At 33.5% G+C, this 13,308-nt stretch overlaps 1 protein-coding gene across 3 annotated transcripts in view; it reads right to left on the reverse strand.

Moving 5' to 3' along the window:
- LOC105450768 (membrane metallo-endopeptidase-like 1) overlaps window positions 1-13,308 on the reverse strand; it is a 30,204-nt gene that overhangs the window by 14,424 nt on the left and 2,472 nt on the right. The window contains exon 1 of one of the 3 annotated variants that reach the window (XM_011690770.1): window positions 4,182-4,597. The exons of the other annotated variants lie outside the window; for them this stretch is intronic. Coding sequence (XP_011689072.1) covers window positions 4,182-4,213 — 32 coding nt within the window. The 5' untranslated portion in view covers window positions 4,214-4,597. Of the gene's footprint in view, window positions 1-4,181; window positions 4,598-13,308 lie in introns of those variants that run through there. 3 annotated transcript variants of the gene reach the window in all.

A 13,308-nucleotide genomic window follows, 5' to 3' on the forward strand; every position in this document is an offset into this window, starting at 1 on the left:
TAAAAGTATAAAAAATGTAGGTCACTAATTGTATAGGTCATATGTTATGTAATTGTGTAATGTTGTATTAGCAATTCTGGGTCACATTGAAAATATCATTAAGTCAGCGATTTTTATGCAAGTTGATTTCTTCACGATTTTCGCAAGAAGAAAACATAAATGAATCATCACACAACACGAATGATATTTCCCTTGCTCTGCTCGTGTCTTTTATAAAATTATACTTTGTACGTAAAAGAAAAAATAAAACCTTTTCCGTCGAAGCAGTAAGTCCGAGGAACTTTATAATGTCCGCTATACGTTGAAAAAGAAACTGACGTTCTTTTATCAAAACTTTCGTCGAAGTTTCGAGGATATATATGGAGGCTAGAGAGATATAAATATATCCAATTATCATTATAGCCACATTGAAAGGAGCAGATAAAAAGCCCCCGAGAATTTATCTCTATCACATGGCTCCGATGCTTTTTCTAATCTATGCACACTCTCTCCTTTTTTACTTTCTCGAATAAACAATACGTAACAAGCGATAGACGTACGCGTGGAGATAACCATTTGTGATATAACAAAATAATATATTTATGTAATTTTATTATCTTTTCAATATAATCTTTCTCAAATTACTTAAATACTGTACTTATTATTATTATTATTATTACAAAAATGTTAAATATATTACAATTGCAGACAAGACAATGCATGCATTTATGTGCACTATGCGTAAAGTATTTGTATAATTAGGCACGTGTCACACGCAATACATTGTTAAGTTTACACTTTCATGAAATCGATTTATCCGAAGGTTGGTTTATCCGACAAGGAAGTTAAATGGGATCGCTCGAATTTTACATACATATTGCGTCTCGACGGCGCAGCTGTCGTAACATCGTAATAACTCGATACAAGCGTTTGTAAACTTGCACCATGAGCCGTAAACGCTTCCAATGCCCGGCTCGTACCTCGCAAGAGACTTTCACCTCGTGCGTACCAATCATACTCATGAGTTCATGAGTTTGATATTATTTTGCCACTGCGATATTTTACTGCCATGACACGTCATTTCTCTCTCAGCATTAAATTACTTCCGTACACAAAAAAATTTCTGTCCGATGGGAAAGTGATTCGTATCACAATCATTATTCGCGTACATTTAAAAAAATCTTTTTATACGTTTGCAATTGGACAATATAAGACTGTGAACATACACGCAATGTGTTCCCCATTTGATATTATATAATATGTAATTACATGATTTTAATTACATGTAATTGCATGTGAAATTACAGTGTAATTTTTTCTTATTTTTTAAATAACTAATGAATTACTACTACGTATAGCGAATTGTGACGTAGTTCTGATTGAGTCTAAGCAATTATAATTCAAATTGCTAACTGTGTCAACTATATAGACTTTATACACACAGAGGCATACTGCAGAGTTAAAGAGTTGAGCTAAGCAATTCTCAAGAGTACTGCTCGAAACATTATTATTGTAGAGAATAACGAGAATACGGCGACGTTATCATTATGCATAATTTCGTTTGATAACCACAGCGTTGTAGTTAAAACATTAACCAAGGTTAAAGTTTCTTTGTAATGTATGTAATGTGCGTGCAAATTGCAACTGCGCGCAAATCATAAAATAAGTTTTTGTGCTCGGAAGTAACAGTTGTAATTTTTTATACGATTTTACGAGTCAAGATGAATTTTCGTATCCTTGTGCGATAAACGGTCTTCGTCTGTGCGAAGCAAGTTGTCGAGGAGGGACGTATTTTGCTGACTTTTATGATATATTCTTTATGTATGTATGCTCGCGCAAGGTCAAGATTGTTGAGAAATGGCGTGACACGTAATTATATGAATATTTATTAAAGTAACCGAAGCTCGCTGTAGCTAATAGTTTTTCAAAAGGATGGTTTTTTTTCTTTTTTACGTCTTGATTGCTCTTTTTTTTTTACTCTGCGCGGCGCAATGGCCGGCCGGTTCTTGGCGTAACATCAACGCCTGGTACGTTTTATCACTGGCTGTCCCTGCGTGCATTGAAATCGCGAGATTTCTCGTTGCGCTAAAATGTCATGTTCTTTCATTTGCATAGCTGAACTGCAGCCTTAATAGACTCGCTCGTGTTGATACTCGCGATTTACCACGGTAGCCGATAAACGTTATAACGCTCCAGATCCGATACGGATGTCCGCCTACTACAAATGTTTAATAAGATGGAACATATGGCTCGAAAGTAAAAATAATTACTAACTGCACGCTTATATCGATTTTATTATAATTTATTTAATATTTATAAAAGTGATTAGATTGGTCAAAATATTATCATCATTCTTGAGTGGATGCCCTGGCCTGGCAATAACAGCTTTTCCACCCATACTAATTGCAATATTTGATTTATTAAATATAAGTAACATCAGATTATTCGGATAATCGATTTTTGTAGAAATTACGACTTATATTTTAAATTTGATAATTAATGTAACAACGCATTTAACAGTCTTCTACTTCATCGTCTGTTACATTTATCCAATTATTCTGAGCTGTCTCAAGTTCTTGAATGTTTACTTTCTAGATGAACTGTTTGAATAATCTAACGTTCAGATATGTTATCTGACATAATAGAAGTTTTATTGTGCACAATTTAATTGGTTCTACAAATTAATATTTTGTCACTATGTAATAAAAATAAGAAAAATTATAGTACTATTTTACAAAAATATTAATATTAGTTTACATTGGTACATTGGTATCTTGATCTATAAATCAAGATAACAATAAACCGGAGTAAATTCGCGAGATGTGAATGCGATGTTGACTGATATCGTGTCAGTCTCATTTACACATTGCTTGTTGTAATTGCAAGCAATGACTTATATAATCATCATGATATGACTGGAGTAATAGATACGTCTGCAGATACTTGTATTATACAGCAGTATCTTCGAAATTAAAATTCAGCAATAAACTTAAAAGTTTACACGTTTTATATCCAGATTTACATATTCGACAAGTAAAATTTAAAATCAAAATTAGATCACGATTCGATGTGAAACTGTAACAGATCAATGCGTAAGATATTTATTTTGCATAAAAGTATCGGTCTTTCTCGTGAAATTGCTTTATAATTCTTTATTTAAGAAACTATACTGCAGGAGGATGAAACTCTAAGAAGAACTCGGATACATTGATCAATAATTGATACTCATTATAATAATCGCGATTCGTTATCGGACTTTAAGACGCTTTCATCTCTTATGAAATACTCTTCCGATTTATTTCACCGAGTTTCATTGGACGACCAGTTTTTAACAACGTTGCATAAGTTGCAAGCACGTAGTCCATGGCAAAACTTTGCTAATACAATGATAAAAAAAGATCGCAAAAAGTGTTCCAGTATGGATAGCGTGTCAGCAGTTTACGATTGCCAGACACGTGTCTTTTCCATGTAAATGTATAAGTTTCTCATTTATATAGATAAAAGTTAAAAAGACATTCCCGTAGCAAGTTGTTTGCGCAAAAAAAATAAGAAGAAACTTTTGTTATTTGCTTGCTTTACAATTTAATTTGTGAAAAATCTTAAATTTTTAATCGTTTAAAAAAATAAAAATTTATTAGAGTTGTAACATTTCAAGAAAAATTATAATTGTTTCAAAGATTTATAGAAGTATACAAAACTAAATATACAGTAAAAAAACAAAAATACTATTATGCAAGCAACGACAATTGATTATTGCAAAAATTTTTGTATGTTTTGCAGAATTTCCGAATGTTTCTACAACTGTTGCTTATATAATAGTATTAATATTTTTTTATTCTTTCTGAAATTTAAATAATAAATTAATTTGCATGTTAAGATATCGATACAAATTTTACAATTCAGGAACAAATAATGGGAAATCGATACGCGTTCTAGTAAAAAATATTTTTTCATTGTTATTTTCTATGAATAATTTAGTCTCTACAAAAACAGCCTAAATTTGACTTCCTTAACGTCGTTATAGAACATGTTTTGCATGTTACTACATCATAAGAATAACATCAAATTCGTTTATGAACTACAGATAACTGCACTTAGGGTGAAAAAATGGTTCGGGAAATATACTCTCATAAAGAATCGCTATTGCTATCGCCAATAAATGTTGTTTTTAACAAATGTTTTTAACTATTGCGGCAACTCACTTGATAACCGTTTGCTTCATGCTGTTTGTCATCGTGACTAGATTAATGCCTTGCTGGGGTGTATCTTTTTGCCCGAGTCTCACTAGCACATAACTACACACTCTTCCGTCCTGTATTCCTTCTTTTCGTTTTGACTTTTAATTCAGCCGGGAGATCCACGGTCGTTTCCGGGACGTCAACCAGAAACTCCTCGTGACCGCTACGTTTCCCTCGTTCTTCTCACAAACGAGGAGAATACTAATTTTTCCGTTATCTGTTCGATGATCTTTTTTTTTTTTTTTTTTTTTTTGGAAGAAATCGAAGACAGAAAGTAGAGGGAGGGTTGTTGCCTTCCTCCGAGATGCAGATACCAACCAGTTTGGACTGTTAGCGTCGGACTGAAGTAGCGCGCGCGCTTCTGCTCGTATTTAAACGTCCTCTCCCTCCCTGCCGCGTCCTCTCTCTTTCCCTCACTCTGTCTCTCTCTCGTATGCAAGTTCTCGCGTTTCCCTCGGCGAGAACATTTCACCAGTATGAACGAATTACCATGAAAATCCGAGGAATATATATTCAACATATCCATCGTTTGGTAGCCCAAAAGAAAAGGGATATAAAAGTATAAACAAATAACGAGAATATGATATCCTGGTCAGAACATTTTTTTAATCGGTATTTTTAAGATCTTAATTGTAAGATATGTTTGAAGAAATTCTCGCGGTATTATAAGTTACATATCTTCGAACGAACTAATTTGGAAAAATTTCTTTATGAAAAAATTGAACTCCTTTTTCGTTTCCCTCCCTTTTTTTCTCTAATTATATCTTATAAAATTATTTCATTAATACCTATCTTTTATGTTATTATATATTACTATTACGTATAAATTATTGCATTAATTAAAATAGTATTGATAGAATAATAAAAAATCGTGAAGAAAATAGAGTTCTGCTCTTAAATTCTGAGTTTAAACTCTGCACATTACTGATTTAGTCGACTTGAATAACAAAGAAATATTTTCTTATTGGGCACGCTGGATTTATCAGTTCAGCTCGAGAAACGTCACGGTGAATCTGACACACGTGCGTCTATAAATGAGTAATTTTGAGAAATCTATTACAGTAAGAATTGTAAGTGCATACAGAATTGTAATCGTTTGTAAATCCTGTCACGACGTTATTGCAAGAATTGTTAACAATGTAATTTATTATATATCGAGCGTTCAATGAATTCTATATTTAATTATACAGTAGTAATTTATTTAGAAATATTTGACAAAATATATCGATTATTTGATCTTACTCATTTTTTTAAATATTGTATCGAAAATAATCAATTAAATATTATACATTTATCGTAACGTAAGTATATTAAAATAGACAGGATATCAAGATATAATAATTCAGTGATGCACGTGATAAGTTCGACTTATTTATAATCGGGAGACATCTAATACATTTATTCATCCATTTTCTGATTAAATAAACGAAACTGATAAAGTATCATTGTTGCGAGAATATATCCTTCAACTGTAAATTTGCAAAAAAATATTAATATATTATTACAACTAACATTGTGAATAATCTCACTAATACAATAGCTATAAGTTTCCTTAATATGAGAGAATCTCTCATCATATTAAAAAAGACACAATTTTATTGGATATTAAAGGTTAATGACCAAGAAATGAGTTCATAAACAGTAGTTTTGCATGAATTTGGCCGAGTTTCTCGGAAACTTGTATACTCCTCAAAAGTACTATGCGCAAGTAGTAAGTAATCCTCCGTTACAGAAACAACCTCGAAACTCTTCAATAGTGCACTCTGGAAATCTTGCTTTCCCGAACTCCAGTTAGTAGGGCTTGAACTTATGTAAGTCGCGCGTGTAATCGCAGAGGACGTAATAAACGATTTATGGCTTCGCAAATTGAAGGATAACTTCCGTGAATTTATAGGATTATGTTCTCTCATTTTGTAAACAGAGAGAGAGAGAGAGAGAGAGAGAGAGAGAGAGAGAGAGAGAGAGAGAGAGAGCAAAAGAAAGAGAAAGAAGGATATAAATAAATAACCTTGGTTAGTGTTTTTTTAAAATATCGCTTAAATCGCAAATTATGTGAAACTAAATTAATATCATTTTGTTGCATATACTTATAATTTTACATTTTGCTTAATTTTTGTGATTTTAATTTATTTTATAAACGTTTTCCAAATTATTAATATATTATATTTGTAGCCTATACGTAAATCTGTACAAACATTGCCTCGATGTTGACCATATTGCTTTAAAGGAAACAATTGATACGCATGATCGCGATTTGATGATCTGTTCATCCTTCACCTTCTTTCGTTCCCTCGCGACAAAAGTTTCTTTACGAGTATATTGCAAGTATAGTCAGTGCAAGTTTTATTAAGGGTAATGACCAAGGGCGAATGCTAATCAGGTTACACGGCGTAGCGTAGAAACCTCGTGTAAACCTTTACGGTCGAGGAATGCTTCTGCAATTTGTCATCGTTTCTGCATATTTCTTTGTTTGTTCATTACGAATAAGGCACTTTGTGCGAGCAAAATGTATGACTCGGCCGAATGTTAATTAACAAAAAAAAATTTCAAACAAGGCCGATGTACGTGTACAAGAATTAAATAATAAGAGGAAGAGCCAAATTTTGCCGAGGCTAGATGTTGCTTGATAATATTTTTAAATGGGAAGTTCCGAATTCGATTCTAGCTGAGGTAATATCTTTTGCAAAAAATTCTTTACAATGTTTTAGGATGCTTGTAGCAGCATCATCAAAATTAAGATCAATTTAATATATGATATTATTTCAGCTTAAGTTATAATTGCGTTCTTATAAACAGTAATTAGTGTGTAGTTTACGGTAGCTGAAATTGAAAGATTAAAAAATTAAAAGTATTATTGGGCAATCATCATCCAGCCTCGGCCAAATTTGGCTCTTCCCCCTATTATTTGTTGTATCACGAACAACCTTTTTTTTCTCAGACTAGAATATGACGTACGTTATTTTTTTTTATATCTATATCGAACTTTATTTACTTAGATACATCTATTTCATTCGAAGCAAAGCTCAGAATGCCTTGATTATTTCCGTCAATTGGCATACTGACCGATTGATTAGTTTTATAAAGCGCTTAGAAAGAACGAGAGAGAGAAAGAGAGAGAAAACAATATATAATTTCTGTAAGTATTTATAAAAAACAATAGATTGGATCCAATTGAGAGCCATTATGGCATTCGTCGTTCAGCCGTCGTTGTCAAGCTGGATGAGATTTGCCGGCGAAGTTGCGGCGAAGAAAACGCCTGCAAGATGAAAGTCAAACTGGAATAAAGTCAATGAACGGTAGTATGAAAGTATGCCGATATTAATTAAGGAAATTCCATTGATTATTGGTTGACGCCTTACAATGGTTGAAGAGAAAAAGTTGATAAACCGCGTCGCGACAATATTCTCGAGAACATGGGACATCCGCTCTAGATGCTGTGTCGCGATCTCTGCGTGTTGCGAGCAGGACTCACTTGGAAGTTAGCTTAGATTTTTGCGACTCCTTAGTTATTGCCTGGACGTAACCTCGAATGTTAAAGTACTCTATTTTGCAAGAGACACACGCGAAATGATATAGTGCGGCAAAATAAGCTGAGTTAACGAAAGAATGAAATACTTTCCAGTTAATAAGACGAGAATAAATAAATACACGCGAGATTAAAGATTTCTCGATCGTTTTTTGCTTATACGCAGTTTTGCAAATAATCAATCTGCAATGATTAAGTATAAATCTCCTGGGAAATATTTTATATGAATGTAAATTTCTTGACAAATATATTTCTCGTTTTGCACGCCCGTGCGGTATTTTTGAATAAAAATACAATTCTATTCGCGATTCAATAGCGATAGCGGTCCAAACAGCGAGATACGAGATACCGTTAGCGTGGCATTAAAAAGATCGATATGTCAGGCGCGCTTCGATTTGGGACGCAGATCGTACAAGAAACATTATTGGCACACTTATTGACATTAGTTAAATGATTGGAATGCGAAGACGTGTTAAAAAATCTGGACAAAGCAAAGTCTCGATAAAATCATCATTCCGAAGTTTGAAAAGTGGGACAACAATCCGAAAAATCAGTTTGCTGCAGGATTATCATTAATCTCCGGTCATTCCCCTCTTCGAAATTATACAGGATACATTTTTTCCCAATTCTCATTTAATTTGTTAAAATAAAAAATACTAATCTTTTTCCTAAAATCACGCGTTGCGATCGTTAATATTTTATTGAAAAGTAAAATGAAAAAAATTCTTATAATATATGAATACATTTTACAATATTTTGTTCGAAAAGAATAAGAGACAGAGATAAAAAATACAAATGTAAATACAAGCATAAAATAATTTTTTTCCAAATATAATTAAAGTTACTTACTTTAAAGCATGTATATGATTAGATAGATATTAAGAATCTGTAATCTTATTATATTGGGACAAATTATTGGTAACTATTATTGGAAAACGGCAAATGGATGGATTTCTGTATTTCTTCTACGAAACGAACCTGATACGGCAAACGTAAACGGTGGCGAGGATAATCGCTGCGAAACACGCCCTTGTTTCCACGGTATTACTCGATCAGGGTGAGTGAACACACACCGTCCGCCGTACAATCAGATATGAAAGTACACTCGGCGTGACACTTGAAATACAGTTATAAGAGATTTCGATTATAAAGCAGGTATACGTTTCTCTAGCCTGCCGACGATTTGTTTTGCGACTCCCGAGGCAATCCGGTGGTGATGTACATGTCTCGCGCCACCGTAACCGATATGCAAATGTCGCGGCGGACGGTCGCCACCACGCGTTATCAAACGATATCGGAAGGTTGTTAATGGTCGCTCTTTCTAATATAATCGGCGACACCATTCGTACTTGGGCTCGAGCAGCCTCTAATCGTAAAACAGAGTCAACCGGTCAGTGTTCCATGTCATCTCATTCCACTTGGCGTTCGTCGGCGCGCGCGAACCAGTTTATTAATGATATTAGACCGATCGCGGCAAAAATATGCACTTGACTTGTCAGTGCACACGGTAAAAATCTAGCGACTAAGATAACGTATTTACATGGCTGATCGCAGTTTACAAGCTGCCAGTCTGGAAGTAAGTCAAATTTTAACGATGATCTGATACGGGGGCCGTTCGAGTTCCATTTCTCTCGAATTAAGATCAATGTAAATGAACTTGCCTGCGACTAGAAGGAGTCACTAGTTCGTTTTATTGAGTCCTCGAATAACAGACTTTAGCTGTTTCTTTGAAATTGTTCAGCTGTTTTTTTTGTCTCATCAAAACCTCCTGTCTTTGTTTATTGCACGTAAACAAATTAATTTGTTAATTAACGATTATCATCATTCGAAAGCCTCTCTCAGAAGCTATTTGACAAATTAATTAATTGAGTAATACCAACGAGAATAATTTTGGCACGTTATGCTATGATATAATACGATTTGATTTGAACGTTTCTACTTTGTGGACGTATTTTGGCATAGCGAAATTTGATGATTGTGATCAACACTATCTGACAGACTAATTCGCATATCCGGTATTCGCAAAAATTATGTTCATAATTTTATTAAATCATAAATTATTAAAATCTGGGAATTATGTAGTTACATATGAGACGTAACAAATGTATTTTATCGAAATTGACAGACTCTCATAACTTATGCCTTATTCTATGATCATAAATCGATATGTAAATCTATAAATAACATGTTGTAGAACAGTACTTAAATCATTTTAGTATATGTTTAATGCGATTGGATATACTATGCGATAATAAACAGTTACCAGTCGGTGTCGGTATTCTAGTTTTGAGTACGGATACGCATTTTGATTCGCGAAATACACGATAATATTATAATTAATTATCAATTTATCAGAAATTTCTTGAGGTTTTGTCGAAAGTCCGCTGGTCATTATAATTTGCATATATTTAAATATTGCTCGTATATTGCACGAACTGTGGACGATAGCTGTTTCTAAAATATTTTACTTAAATAGCTTCTCCGCCACGTAATTATATTTTTAAAAAATATTTTAAATTAAATATGCTTGATGTTCATGTATGTTTCTTAATGAGGAAGTCATTACATACGCACTTGTCGTGCCTAAGTTCTAAGAGTCTCTCTTTCTTCTACTTTTTTGTTGTCATTTTACATCACGAGAATTTTTCACTCAAAGCCATTGCAATACTTACAAATGAAAAAAAGGGAAAGTTGTGAGATAAGATATTTCAAACTGGAAGTTGAGATTGTAATCTCCAACTGTTTTTAGGCTTTATAATAAAGATACGTCCAGCTCTCTCATAGAAGGATCTGACCTAATACATATTAAATCGGATCAGGTCAATTATATACGAAGGATACCTACAAATATGTGTGCAAGATGCACAATCTCTCACATGTATGCAGCAGTTGACTAGGAGTGGCACCACCATCACAGTGGTCGACAAATGTTTATCGGCCTTGTCCCGTTAGATTCAGGTAATGTGCAGCGGCGAGTTTTATCGAAGACCGTCCGCGGCTTAAGTATTCTCCTCTTTTTGAGGGAATTAAAGTCACATCTTACGTTACAATTTATTATTTTGTAGTACGAAAAATAAGTAGGGTTCAAAGTAACTAGCAGAACGTGTGCAGTACTTAAATGATTAAATATGCAATTATATGCGAGCATAGATCAATGTAATTCAAATGGCGTTTAAAGACATTAAAGTAAATTTGTGGTTCTGATATGTAAAATATCAAGAATGATACGATTCTATGGCTTTTTTTATATTCTTACTTTATTTTAAAATTATCTGGCCTTTTTATACCTAGAACTGAAATCAGTTTCTTTCAAAATATCACCATCACTTATCATACATTTCACTTATATTTAAAGCTCTTTCAATATTAGAAGTTTTAAATTGCTTCGCGTATTGCTTGAGTGCAATGAAAAATTTGACATTTCCGTACACATCCGCAAAGAGCAAACCGAACGCACGCATGATAATCATGAGTGACGTTGCGCAACAAAATTAGAGCTATTCTTGCTTCCGGGACGTGACAGTTAGTTTCCGAGTATCCAAACCTCGTTTCTCAACGTAAGACTGCGAGGAAAAATATCTTGTCATTGCAGGAAAGATAACAGTCTTGGTTCTTCCTTTTGTCTCACGTTTAAATTTAAAATTATATAGTCATTTTAAACAAATAAATCACGCGGTTACGTTTAGCGCTAAACGTAATGTCAAATAAAAGCGAGAATATGGACCCACTCATCGTGATTCAACGTAAAACGTGACTTTTATTTTTCTTACGCAGCATCGGTCTGCGTATTAGATAAGAAAGAAAAAATTGTCAACGAGTTAGAACATTTCACGCTAAGTGCAGTAATGGATTAAAGTGCGGGAACAAATTATTTCTGCTAGGACAAAACTGCTACGGCAGTTCGCGCGTTCGATCGATGCCGCTGTTAACTTTCTAAGTTGCTTTAATCGATCGAACAGTGGCAAAAAGGTTTGCCGTCGATTAACAGCTGGTGAAAGTAGTTTCGCGTTCTCCAGCGTCATGTGTGTCTCGCAACATAGTCTCATTCTCTTTGAATTATTAATGGCAGTGCCACCGTGGACTACAGGAAACTCATCTATATATAACATATGAAATATAACATAACATATATCGTTTGAGCATAAAAAGATTATACGCGATTATATCTTTTCATATGTTTTCATATGATTATACGAGATTATATCTTTTCATATGTTTTCTTTTCGCATGATAAATGATTGTATCTTAATATCCATCTTAATATTCACTGACTTTTTTTTTTAAATTTATTTAGAAGAATGAACTTATAAAAATTGGTTCTTTATATTAATTCAATTTTAAAATAATGAAGTAAGATTATACCAATTTTTTATATTTCTCAAAATTTATAATAACTTGTGATTGCGAGTTTTAGACAAAAATTTAAGCATATTACGAACTATGTTATATAGTAATACTTTTTATTTAATGATAAAAAAAATTGTTAATACAAGAGTCCTTTTCTTTATTTTATAAGGAATCTGAAACTTTCGGAATGAGATGTTTTATGATGTTTAGAAACATTCACTGAAGCGCGATTTTCGATAATAAAATTCTAAATAAGAAGAAACCGCTGGATGCTGAAAAAAAAGAATGATTTTTGATGAGATCACTGATGCTTATCCGAGCGTCGGTTTTTACCGAGCGCTGCTTTTAATAACGAAACTGTGCACTTTTAAATATATTTCGACTGCGACTTCTTCTAGGGGAATACCTTTTTTTGCCGTTTTATTCGTTCTTGCAAGGCCATATTTTGGAGAAGTCGACCTCGCTATCATCGATCATGGTAGCTTACGTAAATCGTAATTTGCGTTGGAGCCATATAATCGTAGCGTGCGTGAATACCGGTAGGATTCAACTAAAGTCACTTTATGAATATTCATCGGCGTTATTTTCATAAGGACTTAAGATCCACTTTAACGTGGTATCTCGTCAAAATTACAAAAGTTACTTTTTGTAAAGGGCAATAACATTTTAGTGAAATAGAAATTTTACGTCGGCTCAGTTATGTTTCATTAAATCTAATTTTACAGGGCCTTACATTTTATTTCGTTAATTTTACTTTATTTAACTTGTCGCATTTAAAATGAATGATGAGGACGCGGGGATTTTGCAACAGGCGTAGACGTTCGAGGAGTTTTGAAAGAGTTTTTATATAAGCTCCGTGATCGTTGATAGACAAGCATAATATTATGATCGAAACGAAGATGCGATCGCAAACCAAGAAGAGAAGATCATGCTTGTGAGGCAGAGTCGATCGATCCATCGATCTTAAGTGGTACCTGGCTATGCCTGAATTTAGATGAAGGTAGTTTGAAAGTCTCGTGATTGAGTGGTTCTTTGGGAAGAACTTCTTAGAATTCTGCGCTATTATAATAGAATTATCTTTCGCTTAAATTACAAATCGACACGTGTAAGATTTTTTTGGCATATAAATTAAGTATAATGAAGATATAATAACGCTCTCTATTCGCAGCACATGGCCAATATTATAAATTATACATATAAAATTGTAAATTTCCTAAT

Source organism: Wasmannia auropunctata, unplaced genomic scaffold, assembly GCF_000956235.1.
Source record: "Wasmannia auropunctata unplaced genomic scaffold, wasmannia.A_1.0 LD336055.1, whole genome shotgun sequence".
Lineage (NCBI taxonomy): Eukaryota > Metazoa > Arthropoda > Insecta > Hymenoptera > Formicidae > Wasmannia > Wasmannia auropunctata.